Source organism: Tenrec ecaudatus, chromosome 17 (assembly GCF_050624435.1).
Source record: "Tenrec ecaudatus isolate mTenEca1 chromosome 17, mTenEca1.hap1, whole genome shotgun sequence".
NCBI lineage: Eukaryota > Metazoa > Chordata > Mammalia > Afrosoricida > Tenrecidae > Tenrec > Tenrec ecaudatus.
Genome location: NC_134546.1, coordinates 18775092 through 18788621, shown reverse-complemented (window position 1 = coordinate 18788621; position 13530 = coordinate 18775092). Strand labels below are relative to the sequence as shown.

The 13530-nt window shown below is 44.4% G+C and overlaps 1 protein-coding gene across 1 annotated transcript in view; it reads left to right on the top strand.

The window, feature by feature from the left end:
- The window catches only part of RBKS (ribokinase), a 121989-nt gene that overhangs the window by 70380 nt on the left and 38079 nt on the right, over positions 1 to 13530 (top strand). The window contains exon 6 of the mRNA XM_075535501.1: positions 10511 to 10602. Coding sequence (XP_075391616.1) covers positions 10511 to 10602 — 92 coding nt within the window. The remainder of the gene's footprint in view (positions 1 to 10510; positions 10603 to 13530) is intronic.

The window sequence follows — 13530 nt, the reverse complement described above, 5'->3', positions numbered from 1 at the left end:
AGAAACAAAAAGAAGTCCCTTAGAGCATGGTCAAGTGAGTAAGGTATGTGGGGCAAGAGAGGCATGCTGTTTTTGCCCAAAACTGGCACACTGAGATGGCTGCGTGAGCAGGCGTATTGTCATGGTGGCAAAAACCAGTCTCCCATTGATCACAAATCAGGCCTTTTTTTTTTCTATGTTGCACACTGCTGTGCAATCTTTACAGAACCTCTAAATAAAAAGCTCAGTTAACAGTCTGACCTGGTGGAACGAATTCCAAGTGCACTATCCCGCTCACATCACATCTGGTTTTGGGGGGTAACCCCTTGTACCTGTTGAATCAGGTCTTCATATCCATTTCAAAGCAAAAGGAATGTTACAGGAACAATTATAAATAACTGAGACTATTAGATCGTCAAGATTAAGTACTAGGTACGGTACAAAGTATCTTTCAATGCCATTTTAGTTCTTTTTCCATTTGGCAAATGAGACATTTTGCCTTTCATATTAGAATTGTCCTGCATGTACCCCAAGCTGAGTTTTATTTTTGTTTTTTGCTAATCAAGTCACAGACAAGAATCCCTCACGTGAAAAAATAATAATAATTTATAAATTATGAAGGGTTCATGAGGGAAGGAGTGGGGGGGAATGGGGAAATGAACTGATACCAAGGGCTCAAGTAGAAAGAAAATGTTTTGAAATGATGGCAACATATGTACAAATGTGCTTGATACAATAAAATACATTAAAATGATTTTTTAAAAACTCTCAAGTGAGAAATGCCAAATCAGTATTTTGGATACAAAGCCAACCTCTGCCACACCTGGCACTTTCTGTATTTCTCTTCTCTCATTTAGCTCAGCTGGTTATTGTTGGTAGCTGCAGTTGAGTTGTTGTTGTTGGTAGCTGCAGTTGAGTTGGTGGTGGTGGTAGCTGCAGTTATGTTGTTGACTGCAATTGAGTTGTTGTTGGTAGCTGCAGTTGAGTTGTTGTTGATAGCTGTAGTTGAGTTGTTGTTGGTAGCTGTAGTTGAGTTGTTGTTAGCTGCAGTTGAGTTGTTGTTTAGCTGCAGTTGAGTTGTTGTTTAGCTGCAGTTGAGTTGTTGTTTAGCTGCAGTTGAGTTGTTGTTTAGCTGCAGTTGAGTTGTTGTTTAGCTGCAATTGAGTTGTTGTTAGCTGCAGTTGAGTTGGTGGTGGTAGCTGCAGTTGAGTTGGTGGTAGTAGCTACAGTTGAGTTGTTGTTGTTGTTGGTAGCTGCAGTTGAATCGGCCCTAATAGCAACCTCATACACAATGGAACAAAACACCGCCTGGCCCTGTGCCATCCATCCCCAGGACAGGGTGGAAATTGACCCTCGTGATCCGCAAGGTTTACACTGGTTGACCTTTTGAAGCAGGTCTCCAGATATTTCCTCCTAGTCCATCTTAATGTGGAAGTTCTGCTGAAACCTGCTCAGCTTCATAGTAACAAGCAAGCCTCCAGTAAGAGATGGGTGCTAGCTGTATGCATAAGGTTGTTTGTGTGGAAACTGAACGTGGGTTCTCGTATGGAGGGTAAGAGTGCTACCATGTAACCACCTCTTGTCTCGTTATTAGGGCCTTAACTGCCCACCTTTGCTTTCCATCAAGAGCTTCCACCTGATTTACCTATTTTTAGGCCATCCCACCCATTTCTCCTTGATATCATCCTCATTGACATTGACATGTTGTGAAGACAACCAGAAGCTTAATCCATCTTATATTGCTATTGATAATCATTACTTTGGGGAGCAAGCCATTATTCCATGGAATGTTCTGTGTCCTCCAGTTTTGAGTGGTTTCAACGTGACGCCATCTTGCCCGCTACAAAACTGCATTCTTCACTGAGTAGATACACCTGCTAAGTCTTCATGTTTATTCTTCATGGTAAAATACTTATACTTGTTTGTGGACATAATAAGGAAGTCCTGATGGCAATCTTGGCCAAACATTGGGCTGCTAACCAAAAAGTCAGCAGTTCAAATTCACCAGCTGCTCCATAGGAGAAAGATGAGGTTATCTGCTCTCCTAAAGATTTACCACCTCAGAAACCCTACGCAGGTTTCTGTGAGTCAGAAGCAAGTCTGTGGCTTTAGGGTTAGTTGGGGGCAGTCACACTGGGCAAGGAGACTCTTTAGGGCATTTCTCTTTCTCCAAATTCAGTTATGAGTCAGACTCTAAGCCTATGTATTCATAGATTTTTTTAGTAAGAATATTTCCCTTCGGAGAAAATGGTAGGCAAATAAGATTGGCTTCAAGTTTATGCAATGTTTATGATGAAATTAAATTCCAGAATTCTGATTCCAGCAGTTGATGCATAAAATTTAGTGACTAACTTCAGACCATCTTTTACAGGATAGTCCATTAGTAACTTAAGGGCCACTTCCATAGCCACCCCACATTTCTATACCTTAGTTTCCACATCTGTGAAATGGTGCTAATGATGTTTGCCTTTATTAGTTCTCTGAATTGTGTTGAGGATCCTGCAAAAAGTGCGTTGAAGACAGCGGGTTAGTTAGTCTTGTGCTCTGTTAGAAAGCCCAGAGGGTTGGGGGAGACATTTTCTCTGTCTTCCTTTGTGTCTCTTTGTAGTTGTGTCCTTCCTGCCACTCGGGTCTCTGCTCAGATGTCTCCTACTCCAACCTCTTCCTTTGCTCCCGCGATCCAACGCAGCCACAGCCACAAGCCAGTCTAGTCATTCCGAACCAAACTGCTTTGAGTGTTTACTTTGACGTATGTTAGTTTTAGTGACGTTTAGCTGTATGCATGTAGGAAGTTGCATGGGCTTTGTCTGTCTCCAACATCCGTATCAGTCCCTGACACTCAATGAGCACTCACTAAATACTTAATGAACGAAAGAATGTCTGTACTGGGACGTAGGTGGGATTGTACTGAAAGTTGGAGAAAATGGTCGTCAAGACCGCCTTCTCATATCAGTGTGAATGAGAGGGAGTGCGGACTGGAGACCCAAAGGCCAAAGCCCACCTGTAGACAATTGGACTGGTCTAGCCAGTCGGGGTGCAGTATAGCACATGAAACATACAACTTTTCTCTAGTTCTTAAGTGCGTCCTCCCTCACCCCCCACCCCCCACCCGCTATCATGACCCCAATTCTACCTTAAAAATCCAGCTAGACCAGAGTATGTACACTGGTACAGATAAGAGTTGGAAACAAAGGGAACCCAGGACAGATAAAACCCTCAGGACCAATAATGAGAGTAGTGATACTAGGAGGGGAAGGTGGGGGGAGAAAGGGGAACCGATCACAACAATCTACCTATAGATGGACAACAGAAAAGTGGGTGAAGGGAGACATCAGTCAGTGTAAGACATGGAAAAATAATAATTTATAAATTATCAAGGGTTAAGGAAGGAGGGAGGGTGGGGGAACAAAGAGGGAAAATAAGGAACTGATACCAAGGGCTCAGGTAGAAAGAAAACATTTTGAAAATGATGATGGCAACATATATACAAATGTACTTAACACAATGGATTGTGGTAAGTGCTGTACAATCCCCCAATATTTTTTTTTAAAAAAACAAAAATCTCCCTTCAGCAGCCTTAGGATTTTTTCGTCACAAGTGACAGAAACCCAAGTCAAGCTAGCTGAAGCAAAAAGGGAATGAATGTCTCAGCTCACGTAGCTTACAGTAGCCCCAGAGCCATTCACAGGATTGAAGGCAAAGCTGCAGAGCCAATACCTAGTCTGAAGTCAGGAGCTTGCTGCCAACAAGACTGCCTCCCAGGGCCTTGCTTTGTGTCCTTGTCGCTCGGGTCCGTGCTTCGTGCTGCAGACAGGCTTGGAATCATGGTCACCAGAGCCTAGTCTCACGTCCTCCGAGTCAGCCAGCAGACTGGCTCCACCATCCACGTATCCCAGTGATAGGGCCTGAATCTTATCAGGCCTTTTGGACCAGGTGCTGTTGCTGGGGAAATGAGCAATGTTAATGGATCCGGCCTGGGCCAGGTCATGTGCCTCTTCCTTTCAATGGGGCAGGGTTGGAAGGAGTCGTTCCTAAAAAGAAGGAATTGAGAAGGAAGAAACCAAATAAATTCGTCTACTGCACCACCTAATAAAGGGAAGGCATTTCTGATAAGGGCTAAATCGCCTCAACTTGGTTCAAAGGAGCGGCCAGAGGGGAGATGCGGACTAAAGCAACAGGTCTTACCTGCAGAGGATGGCGATGCGAATCATTCCACAGAGACAAGGCCTCCATGCACTGGAGAAGTGACAGCGGTGCAAAGAGAGGGCCTTTCCTAGAGCCATCCAAAGCTCAAGACTTGTCATTCTACTCAACTTAACCACAAATTATAATGTGCTCTTTGTAAATCAGAATGGAAGATGCATAAAATGTGCCTCTCACATACCCTCCCTGCAAAAACAAAGTATTTATGTACTAATTCAGTGAGTAACCTCTCGAGTTTTTCCCTCTTCACCTGTAAGCATATATGTAAATACGCATTTGAGGCCCTTGTTAGGTCCCATTCAGTCCATGTACAACCATGTGCAAGCGCTCCCATGTACCACAGAATGAAACACCGCCGGGTCTTGCACTTCCGTACTGCAAGCAGTACTGTGCTTGAGCCCACTGTTGCAGCCACTGTGTCAGTCCATCTCGTTGAGGGCCTTCCTCTTTGGGGCTGACCATCGACGCTGAAAGCAAGATGTCATTCTCCAAGGACCGGCCCGCCCTGACCGTGAGACAGGTCACATCATCAAGTCTTCTAAGGTGCATTCTGGGTGTACTTCTTCCAAGACGGAGTGGTTCATTCTTCTTTCACCCCATGTTATAGTTAAGATTCTTCACCAACACTATAATCCAAAGAGAGTTCTTTCATCTTCTGTATTCACTGTCCAACCTTCCCATGTCTGGGAGTGGGAGAACCAGGCTCATATCTGGATGGTTCCTAAGCAGGCAGCTGTGTGATTGAGGGATAAAAATTTTAAATCATTTTATTGAGGGCTCGTACAACTCTTGTCACAATCCATACATACATTCATTCTGTCAAGCACATTTGTACATTTGTTGCCATCATCGTCAAAACATTTTCTTTCTACTTGAGCCCTTGATATCAGCTCCTCATTTTTCCCTGCCCTCCCTGCCCCCGAGGGGTAAATTAAAGGATGTGAGACATGGCATGCAAGGGATCGCCTCTTCTGATGGACACCGGAACCAGAATGAGGGGGAAATGTATTCCTTCCCGAGCTTATATAATCTCAGGCATACACGCCACGGTAAGCACATATGTAACAGGAAGGGATTGTATTAGAGGGATAGACATAACATGGGGTGGGGAACAGGCTTGGGGTGTCCAGGCAATAGGAAGGGGAGGTACTAGCTCAGGAAGGTACACATGTAACAAGATGGGTGGATTCAAGAGTCAAGATGGCAGCCTAACCTTGGTCGTCTCTGAGCTGACTTGACCTTGGATATAGTTCTTCTCCATGGCAACAGTCTATTATCCTTATAAGAAGGGAGTGGGTTAGATGGTCTGACTGCTTTTGATGGCAGGTAACCTTTAGGCACATAGTCTTCAATCAGTTGACCTTCAAGAGTATATTAAGCAACCATATGCTTGCAAACAGCACTTTAAAATTGTCGTTATTGTGGGGGACATTGAGGGGAATAACTCTTACTAAGGAGAATGTGACTGGAACACATCTCCAACCCACAAAGTTGAAGGTCTCTCTCCATGGGAGCCCCGGCCTCCCAGTCTCCTAAATGTCTAGGGTTTGATGTTTGTCCGAATACACTCTCTGTTCCCACACGGGAGGTGGTTGAAATGCCATGGCATGGGTCAGGAGTGCCTTGGGCCTCACCGTGTTATCTATGCATTTGAAGGGGTCTTTTGCAGCAGATTTGCCAAATACGGTATGTTTTTGGATTTCGTGACTGCTGTTTCTTTGGACGTTGGTTGTGGAGCCAAGTAAAATAGAATTCTTTACAATGACGATGTTTTCCCCATTGATCACCGTGATGCTTATCAGTCCAGTTGTGAGAAGTCTTGTTTTTTTTATGTTGAGGTGTAATCCATACCGAAGGCTGTGTAGTCTTTCATCGGTAAGGGCATCCAGTCAGGCCTCTTCTCATTCACAAGCAAGGTTGTCAAGAGTCTTCTCTGTTCTGATGCCATGTTCTTTTCAAACACTCAGCTTCTCGGGTATTTACTTGGCATACAAATTAATATGGTGAAAGGATACAGCCCCAACACACATTTTTCCTGATTTTAAAGCACTCAGTATCCCGTTTTGTTCAAACAGCTGCCTCTTGATCTATGTACAGATTCCAGGTGAGCACACTTATGTGTTCTGGCATTTCCACTTTTTGAGATGTGTGCAATATTTTATGATCTACACAGTCAGTCGCCTCTGTATAGTTTCTGGTGTTCTCTTTTTTCAGCCACGATCCATCGAACACCAGCAGTGTTATAATCTGCCCTCTTCTGATCCTGGCTTGACCTTCTGGCAATTCCCTGTCCATTGACATCTGTTGTTTGGATTATCTTTAGAACAATGCTGCTTGCATTGTCATATGAACGATATGATTCAGTGATTTCTGCCTTCTGTTCGATCACCTTTTCTGGAAAGGGCACAGGTATGGAGCTCGTCTAGTTACCTGGCCAGGTAGTCGGCCCACAGCTAGACTCCTTGGCAGAGACTCCTGGTGTCAGCAGCCGTTTGATGGAACACTGCGAGTGGTATTCCATCATTCCCAGAGCCGCCTTTTTCACCAGCACCTGCAGGGCAGCTCGAGCGTCCTCCTTCAAATCCTGCCGGTTCCTGATAGGTCCGGATGTCAGCCACTCCTTTTGGTCGAGTGGCTGTGCAGTCCTTGCATCTTCTCTTGATGCTTTCTGCGTCATTCAGTATTTTGCCCATGAAATCCCTCAACATTACAAGTTCAGCACTGGCTTTTTTTTGGGTCAGTTCTACCAGCTTGAGAAATGCTAAATATGTGCTTCTCATTTGGTTTTCTGACTCCAGGGCCTGCACATTTCATTTCATTAGAATACTTTACCGTGTCTTCTTGAGCCCCACCCCTTGAACTCTTCTGATCTTTATTTAGCATTTCTTCCCCGCACTGTAGTTTCTCTACTTTGTTCAAGAGCAAATTTCAGAGTCTCTTCTGATATCCATTTTGGTCTGTTCTTTGTTTCCTGTCATTTTAGTGACTTTTTGCCTTCTTCCTAGATAATGTTCTTGTTTTTTACCTCACAATCCCTCTGATCTCCAGTCATTCATGTCCAGTGTAACAGATCTGCTCTTGGGGTGGCCTCAAAACTCACAAAGAATGCACTCATGGTCATATTTTGACTTTTATGCTTTGTTTTATTCAATTTCAACTTGAACTTGCATATGAGCACTTGATGGTGTGTTCTACAGTTTACCCCTGACCGACTTGATCACTTCTTCCTTTTCTATGTTAGTCTAGAATAGCAGTTCTCAACCTGTGATCCATGACCCCTTCATGGGCCGAATGATCCTTTACAGGGGTCACCTGATTCATAACAATAGCAAAATTATAGTTATGAAGTAGCAATGAAAATAATTTTATGAAAATAATTTTTGAAAGAATAATTTTATGGTTGGGGAAATCACCACAACATGAAGAACTGTATTAAAGGGTCGCGGCATTAGGAAGGTTAAGAACCACTGCTCTAGAAACTTCCCTGAAGCCTGTCCACCATGGATGACCTGCTAGTATTTGAAATACCACAGACATAGCTTCCAGCCTCCCAGAAACACAGAAACCCTCTTCGTATGAATACTGAGAATACATAGCAGTTACACTTTTATTTCCCCCAAAAAAGAGATTCACGCTATTACATTATAAAAATGACTTGGGGATGTAGCTCAGTAGTAGAGCACATGCTTTTGCACATATGAGGCCCTGGGTTCGTTCCCCAGCACCTACACACACACACACACACACACACACACACACACACACAAAGGACTTGTACTAAATTCTACATCATTTTGCATACATGTATATTTCTTTATTATTATTTTGGGGGGGCTTGTACAGCTCTTATCACAATCCATACAAAGTCTGCATGGTTGTATATTTCTATAGTCTTATGTTGGGAAAGAAATTTCCAGACCTAGAATATTTGGAATAAAATGAAACATTTACAAGAAGAATAGAACTCTGTGACACTGAGGCAAACCACTAAAAGCGTGCAGCAGAACAACCGTGGGAGCAGAGCAGGGAGCCCCTGAGGGAGTACAAAGGACAGACTCTGGGGCCAGAGCATGGCACCCCATGGGACTTGCCTGAAGGACACGCCTAGAGATCAAAAATCAGACCTTGATCTATTTACAGGTTTTTCTTTCTTTCTAAATTTTTTTTCTTTTAATTAAAAAAAAGAAGAAGAAGAGTGGAACTGTCATGTTGTTTTATATGCTAGCTTGTTCTAAACAGGGCTCAAATGCAGATTTGAAGATCACGCTAAATGAACAGTGGCGTTTTACTTTAATGCTAAGGAGAGAGTGAAAGACGCCCTGCTGTCAAGCTGACCCAGGCGCTTGGCAGCCCTAGAGGACAGGGCAGAACCACTCCAGATGCTGGGAATAGCACAGAAACAGACAACGGCCTCTTTCTCCCACAGAGAAGCTGCGGGGGTTGAACTGCTGGTCTGTTGGTTGACAGCCCTGCCCCTCTCCCAATGTATTTGTTCTGAGCACCTACGAAGCCCGAAGCCCGTGGGCTCGCTAGAACTTGACAATGGGAACCTTGAAGCATGATGGGCATCTCAGAGACCTCACAGAAGCACAGGAACCAATCAGAGAGACTGTTGCCAGGCTATAAACCCCAACCAAAGGCAGACGAGGTGGGGGTGTCAGGTTGTACATAAAAGACAGTATAATAGCAGTAATAATCCTTGACATTGATCTAGCGCTTTCCAGTTCACCCAAAGATGTTGCGTGTTTTCTAATTAAAGCTTCGAATAGCCTCGTACAAAAATCTGACCAGCCAAAAATATACCACAGAATTTCTGTGGGTGGACATTCTGTATAAAGAAGCATACAGTGAGAATGTGGGAGTGGTGTTTGCTTATAAATTGCTGAGAAAGAACCACGAACCACATCAACATGCTAAAATAAAGCCAAGGAAGGTACAGAAGTAGCCAAGAGAGGCTCACCAGGCTGAAGTAGGAGGCAGTTGCCTATGTTAATTGGCTCCTACCCAGTAAGGTGGAATGGATCGATGCCCAACTCAGTACAGGTATAGAAGAGCCACCTGGAGAACATGTCCAATTCAGATTCTCTCTTAATCTGTCACGATTGTGACTGAGTGAGTTCGAGGCAAGCTCCAGAAATCATTGCATTTGAACAAGCCGATCAAAGCCTGCTGGTATGCAGCGGTGTTTGGGGACCACTGTTCTAGAAGAACCTACAGGAACTCCATAAGGTTTTACTCTGGGTCTATAGTCATGTGGAACTACTACACACGTAGATAGTGGGCCCGGGTGCAGGACAAGAAGAACCATCAGTCTCGCTGAGTCCTCTGGTGGATGAGCACATGTTTGACCAAGGGGGAACGCCCTGTAAATGTCATTTCTTTAGACGTTTGAAAAGAGCATTTGCAAAGCACACTCTAAGTTATGAGTTGGGATTGGGCCCATGTGTTGCTGCGGTCCTGGCCTGGAGAGACCCCTGGGTTGGAGAGGGCCAAACCCTGGACTGGACTAAAGCCGAGCACCACTCACTGGATGCCCTCAGACCTCACTTCTCCGGGCCTCCCTTTCCACCTCTTCTCTTCTTCCGCCGGCATCATAGTGGCTGCGGCATTCGTGTTTATCCGACTCTGCTATTTCTATCGTCTTTCTCTTGTGGCCTCCTTGTTTGGGCTAGCACTCAGTCTCTAACCCCATTCCTCTCCTTTTTCCATCTCTTCTGTATGTTCTCCAATTGCGGACCGAAACCAAGAATGTAAGCTGTTGTTTAAGCGTGCCTGTTTGCATAAGGAGCTATGATTACATGTAGGAGGCGTACATGGGTGCACACAGCATGCATATGTCCCTACTCAGACTTCTTACAGTCCTCAGCAAGGGCATTTTGAGACTTTTGTTGTTCTGTTTCTATCGCCTCTCTTTCCTTCCCTGGAAAAGGGATGTATAAGCTGACCTTTCACCTAAGCGCTTGAAAAAACCCACACAAATGCTCCCCCGCCGGTGAACATTCACCAAGGCCCTTTCATGGCGCCACATTTTGCTTTTCTTTCATGTTTTTGTTGCCTTTGCCTCACCTTCTGATCACCTTGGCTGTCCATACCGCTGCTTGCCCTGGGCGCTGAGGTGCTGTATCATGAGCAGTCAAACCATTCCATCAGAGCGAATGGGCACGTAGGCTGGGTGGACATAGGAATGTCAGACAGTCCAACATCTGTCACTAATTTGATTTTGACTCGAGTGGGGCAAATGACAAAAACGATCCCATCTGGGGATTTCCTCTCCTGAGTGGCTGCAGAGGCACTCTGATCTGATGACCCCTTTCCCATCCCTTTGCAGTGAAAACCTTGTTCAACCCAGCTCCGGCCCTTGCCGACTTGGACCCCCAGTTCTTCACCCTCTCCGATGTGTTCTGCTGCAATGAAAGTGAGGTAAGGAGGGGAGGGGGCATGACACTCTGTGTGAGCAGACAAAGCCAAGAGGCAGGACTCACCACCGCAGGTTGATCACATGGGAATGACTGGCCACAGTGAGGACAATCCCCCCCAGCCCCCCCATATACTCGGGTATACAGAAGAGGAAATAAGCAAGTCCTAGAGTCCTAGGGAGAAGACAAAAGCATTTTCTGAGTCACCCCATAATCTGACCCTGATTAATGCTTGGGTTAATTTTAGTCTCTCGGCTGCCCTCACGTCATAGATGCTCTCTCTTCTCATTCGCCCACATTCTGTGGACTAACTCGGGTTAGGTTGCCAGACTCAGCAAATGAAAAACATAGAGCCTAGGTTAAATGAGAATTTCAGACAATGAACTATATGCTAAGTATCCTAGAAACTTGTTTGTTGTTTTTCTGAAATTCGAATGTAATTGGCAGCCTGTGTTTCAGGTAGCAGCCCTCATTAGTATGTGGCCCTTGTGTTACAAAGACCTGGGACAGGCCTGGTGGACAGGCCTACGTTCTATCTAGCACACCGTGGGAAAGACCTGAGGGCCACTTCATTAGGGAGACACCCTCACGGCCCACAAGGACCATCGTGTGCCCGTCTGCATAAACTATCGATATTCCACTACCTGTTCTAAAATATTTTAGGAGTTTCAGTATTGCTTCTATTTGATAGGCTAGCTGGTACTAGGCTTGAGCTCCTCCTCGGTCTTAGACATAGGATACACGAAAGACATTGTCATGTGCACCATCAGAGAGGCAAAGGTAACCTCATGACCTCTGGTCTTTCATTTTCCCCTTGGTTCTAAGGCTGAATGACAATTCTTTACTACTCCTTTCAGATAATTTCATGCCATAGGACGTAGAAAATACAAAAAAGACTGCTGTTTAAGAAGCATAATTTTCACAAACCATAATAGGCTGTACAATATTTTTAAACAACCATTGTGGCCAGACATGGTCCTAGACAAGAGTCCTAGACAATTTCACAATAAGAGGTTCGAGTAAAAGCTGTCAACCAGCTTACATTTCCTTTCTATCTATCTCCAGTGCCCTCCGCTTGGTCTTCAGATACTCTCAGCTGTTCAAACACTCAAATTATGAGTTCAAGGTTTCTGTGTTCTTCAGTAAATTACAGGCCCTGTGAGGGTAAGGACAGCCCTCACTAGTGTCTCCCCAGTGACTGTCTATGCAGAGTGTTACATCCGTGTTATGCAGTCATTTCTTAATGTGTAATTAGCAAGAGATCAGTTCACCTAGGATGTGTGACCAAAAGAATGTGCTTCTAAATAGTAAAGAAAAATGAGGGATAGAGGCCAGTCCAAGATACTTCAATACACACACATATTGAAGGAAGCAGAGCATGGAGGGGACAAAGGAAAGCAGTAGTAGAGGGGAAAGTGCCAGGTGTCTTCTGGAATTGAGAGGCACGAGCCCTGGATCCGTGTATTAACCCTGCCCTGTGACGTAGATACACACCTCTTTTTATGCACCTTTCAGTGGAGCCGCACAGATCAAGGATCAACAGTTAAGTACTTTTAAACTAGTAGAGAAAAAGTCAGATTACTTATCAAGAAATGACTTTTAAGCTGACAGCAGAGTCAGCATTAACGTTCACTCGCTGTCACGGAGTCGATGCTGACTCAGAGTGACTCTCTGGGACAGGGTAGAACTGCCTCGCTGAGCTTGCAAGAACAGATTGTCTCTGGGAGGAGACAGCCCCTCTTTCTCCAGAAGAGTAGCTAGTGGTTTTGAACTATGGACCTCAAGTCACAGACCAACTCGTAACTGCCAGGGTTCCCTTTAACAACTGCAAATGTTAAAAAGCAGTGGGCAGTGCGTAGTCAACTTAGAATTCCATGTCCAGCTAAACTCATGGAGTAAGACAAAGACATCTTCAGGCTCTCAACGTTTTCTACTCACTGATCTTCATTTGCCTATTAATGGTTGTACTTCAGAAACAAGGGAATCAGAATGGAAGGCATTGGATACAAGAAAAATGTTATGCATGGGAAGTTGACAAAATGTGCGTGTTGGGGAATTTGATAAACTATTAGCTTAAAAGGAAACCGTGGTTGTGTGAGGATCAGGCACTCAACTGCTAACCTCAGGTTAGCTGTTCGAATCCACCAGCCACTCAGTTGGGGAAGGATATGGAAATCTGCCTCCATAAAGATCACAGCCTTAGGAACCCTGGGGCCACGTCTGCTCTGCCCTGTGGGGTCAATAGGAGCCAGAATCAACTCAACAGTTACAAGTGTGGTTTGGGTTTGGGTTTTTTAGCTGAAAATATTATAACTAAATTTTGTGTTTTATAAAAACTAAAACTGAAACTCGAGACAATAATCATAAGATGTTCGCAGGTAGTCAAAGTGCTATGGTTCTCGTTTTGTGAGAAAAGAAGATGGAGGGTCTGTGTGACTGTAGGCCTTGTTAGGTGGAGAAAAATGGGAATTCTCCTAACAAGCCACAGGAGTACTAAATCAATTCAAACACTCGGGAGAACCATTTGATGATCAGTTGCATTTCCTTCGCTAGGTGTACTATACGTGGTAACTGTATGTGCTAGTGTAACACTCATGAATGAGCATGGGGAGACAGGCCCAAGAATGCTGCATCATTGCATCATTGGTTGCAAAGGGGAAAAAATGGGGGAAATTGTAGGTGTTTGCAGTCTGGAATATTATTGTTAGTAGAAAAAAAAATTAAGTAGCTATCTTGCTAAAGCAAGGATGTTACTTTGAGGACTAGGGTGCACCTGACCCAAGCCATGGTATTCTCAATTGTCTTATATGTGTGTGACAAACAATGAACAAGACTGGAGACAAATGTAAACATTTGAATTCTGGTGCTGGCGAAGATTGTTGAATGTATCATGGGCTGCCAGAAAAACAAACAAATCTGTCTCAGAAGTCCA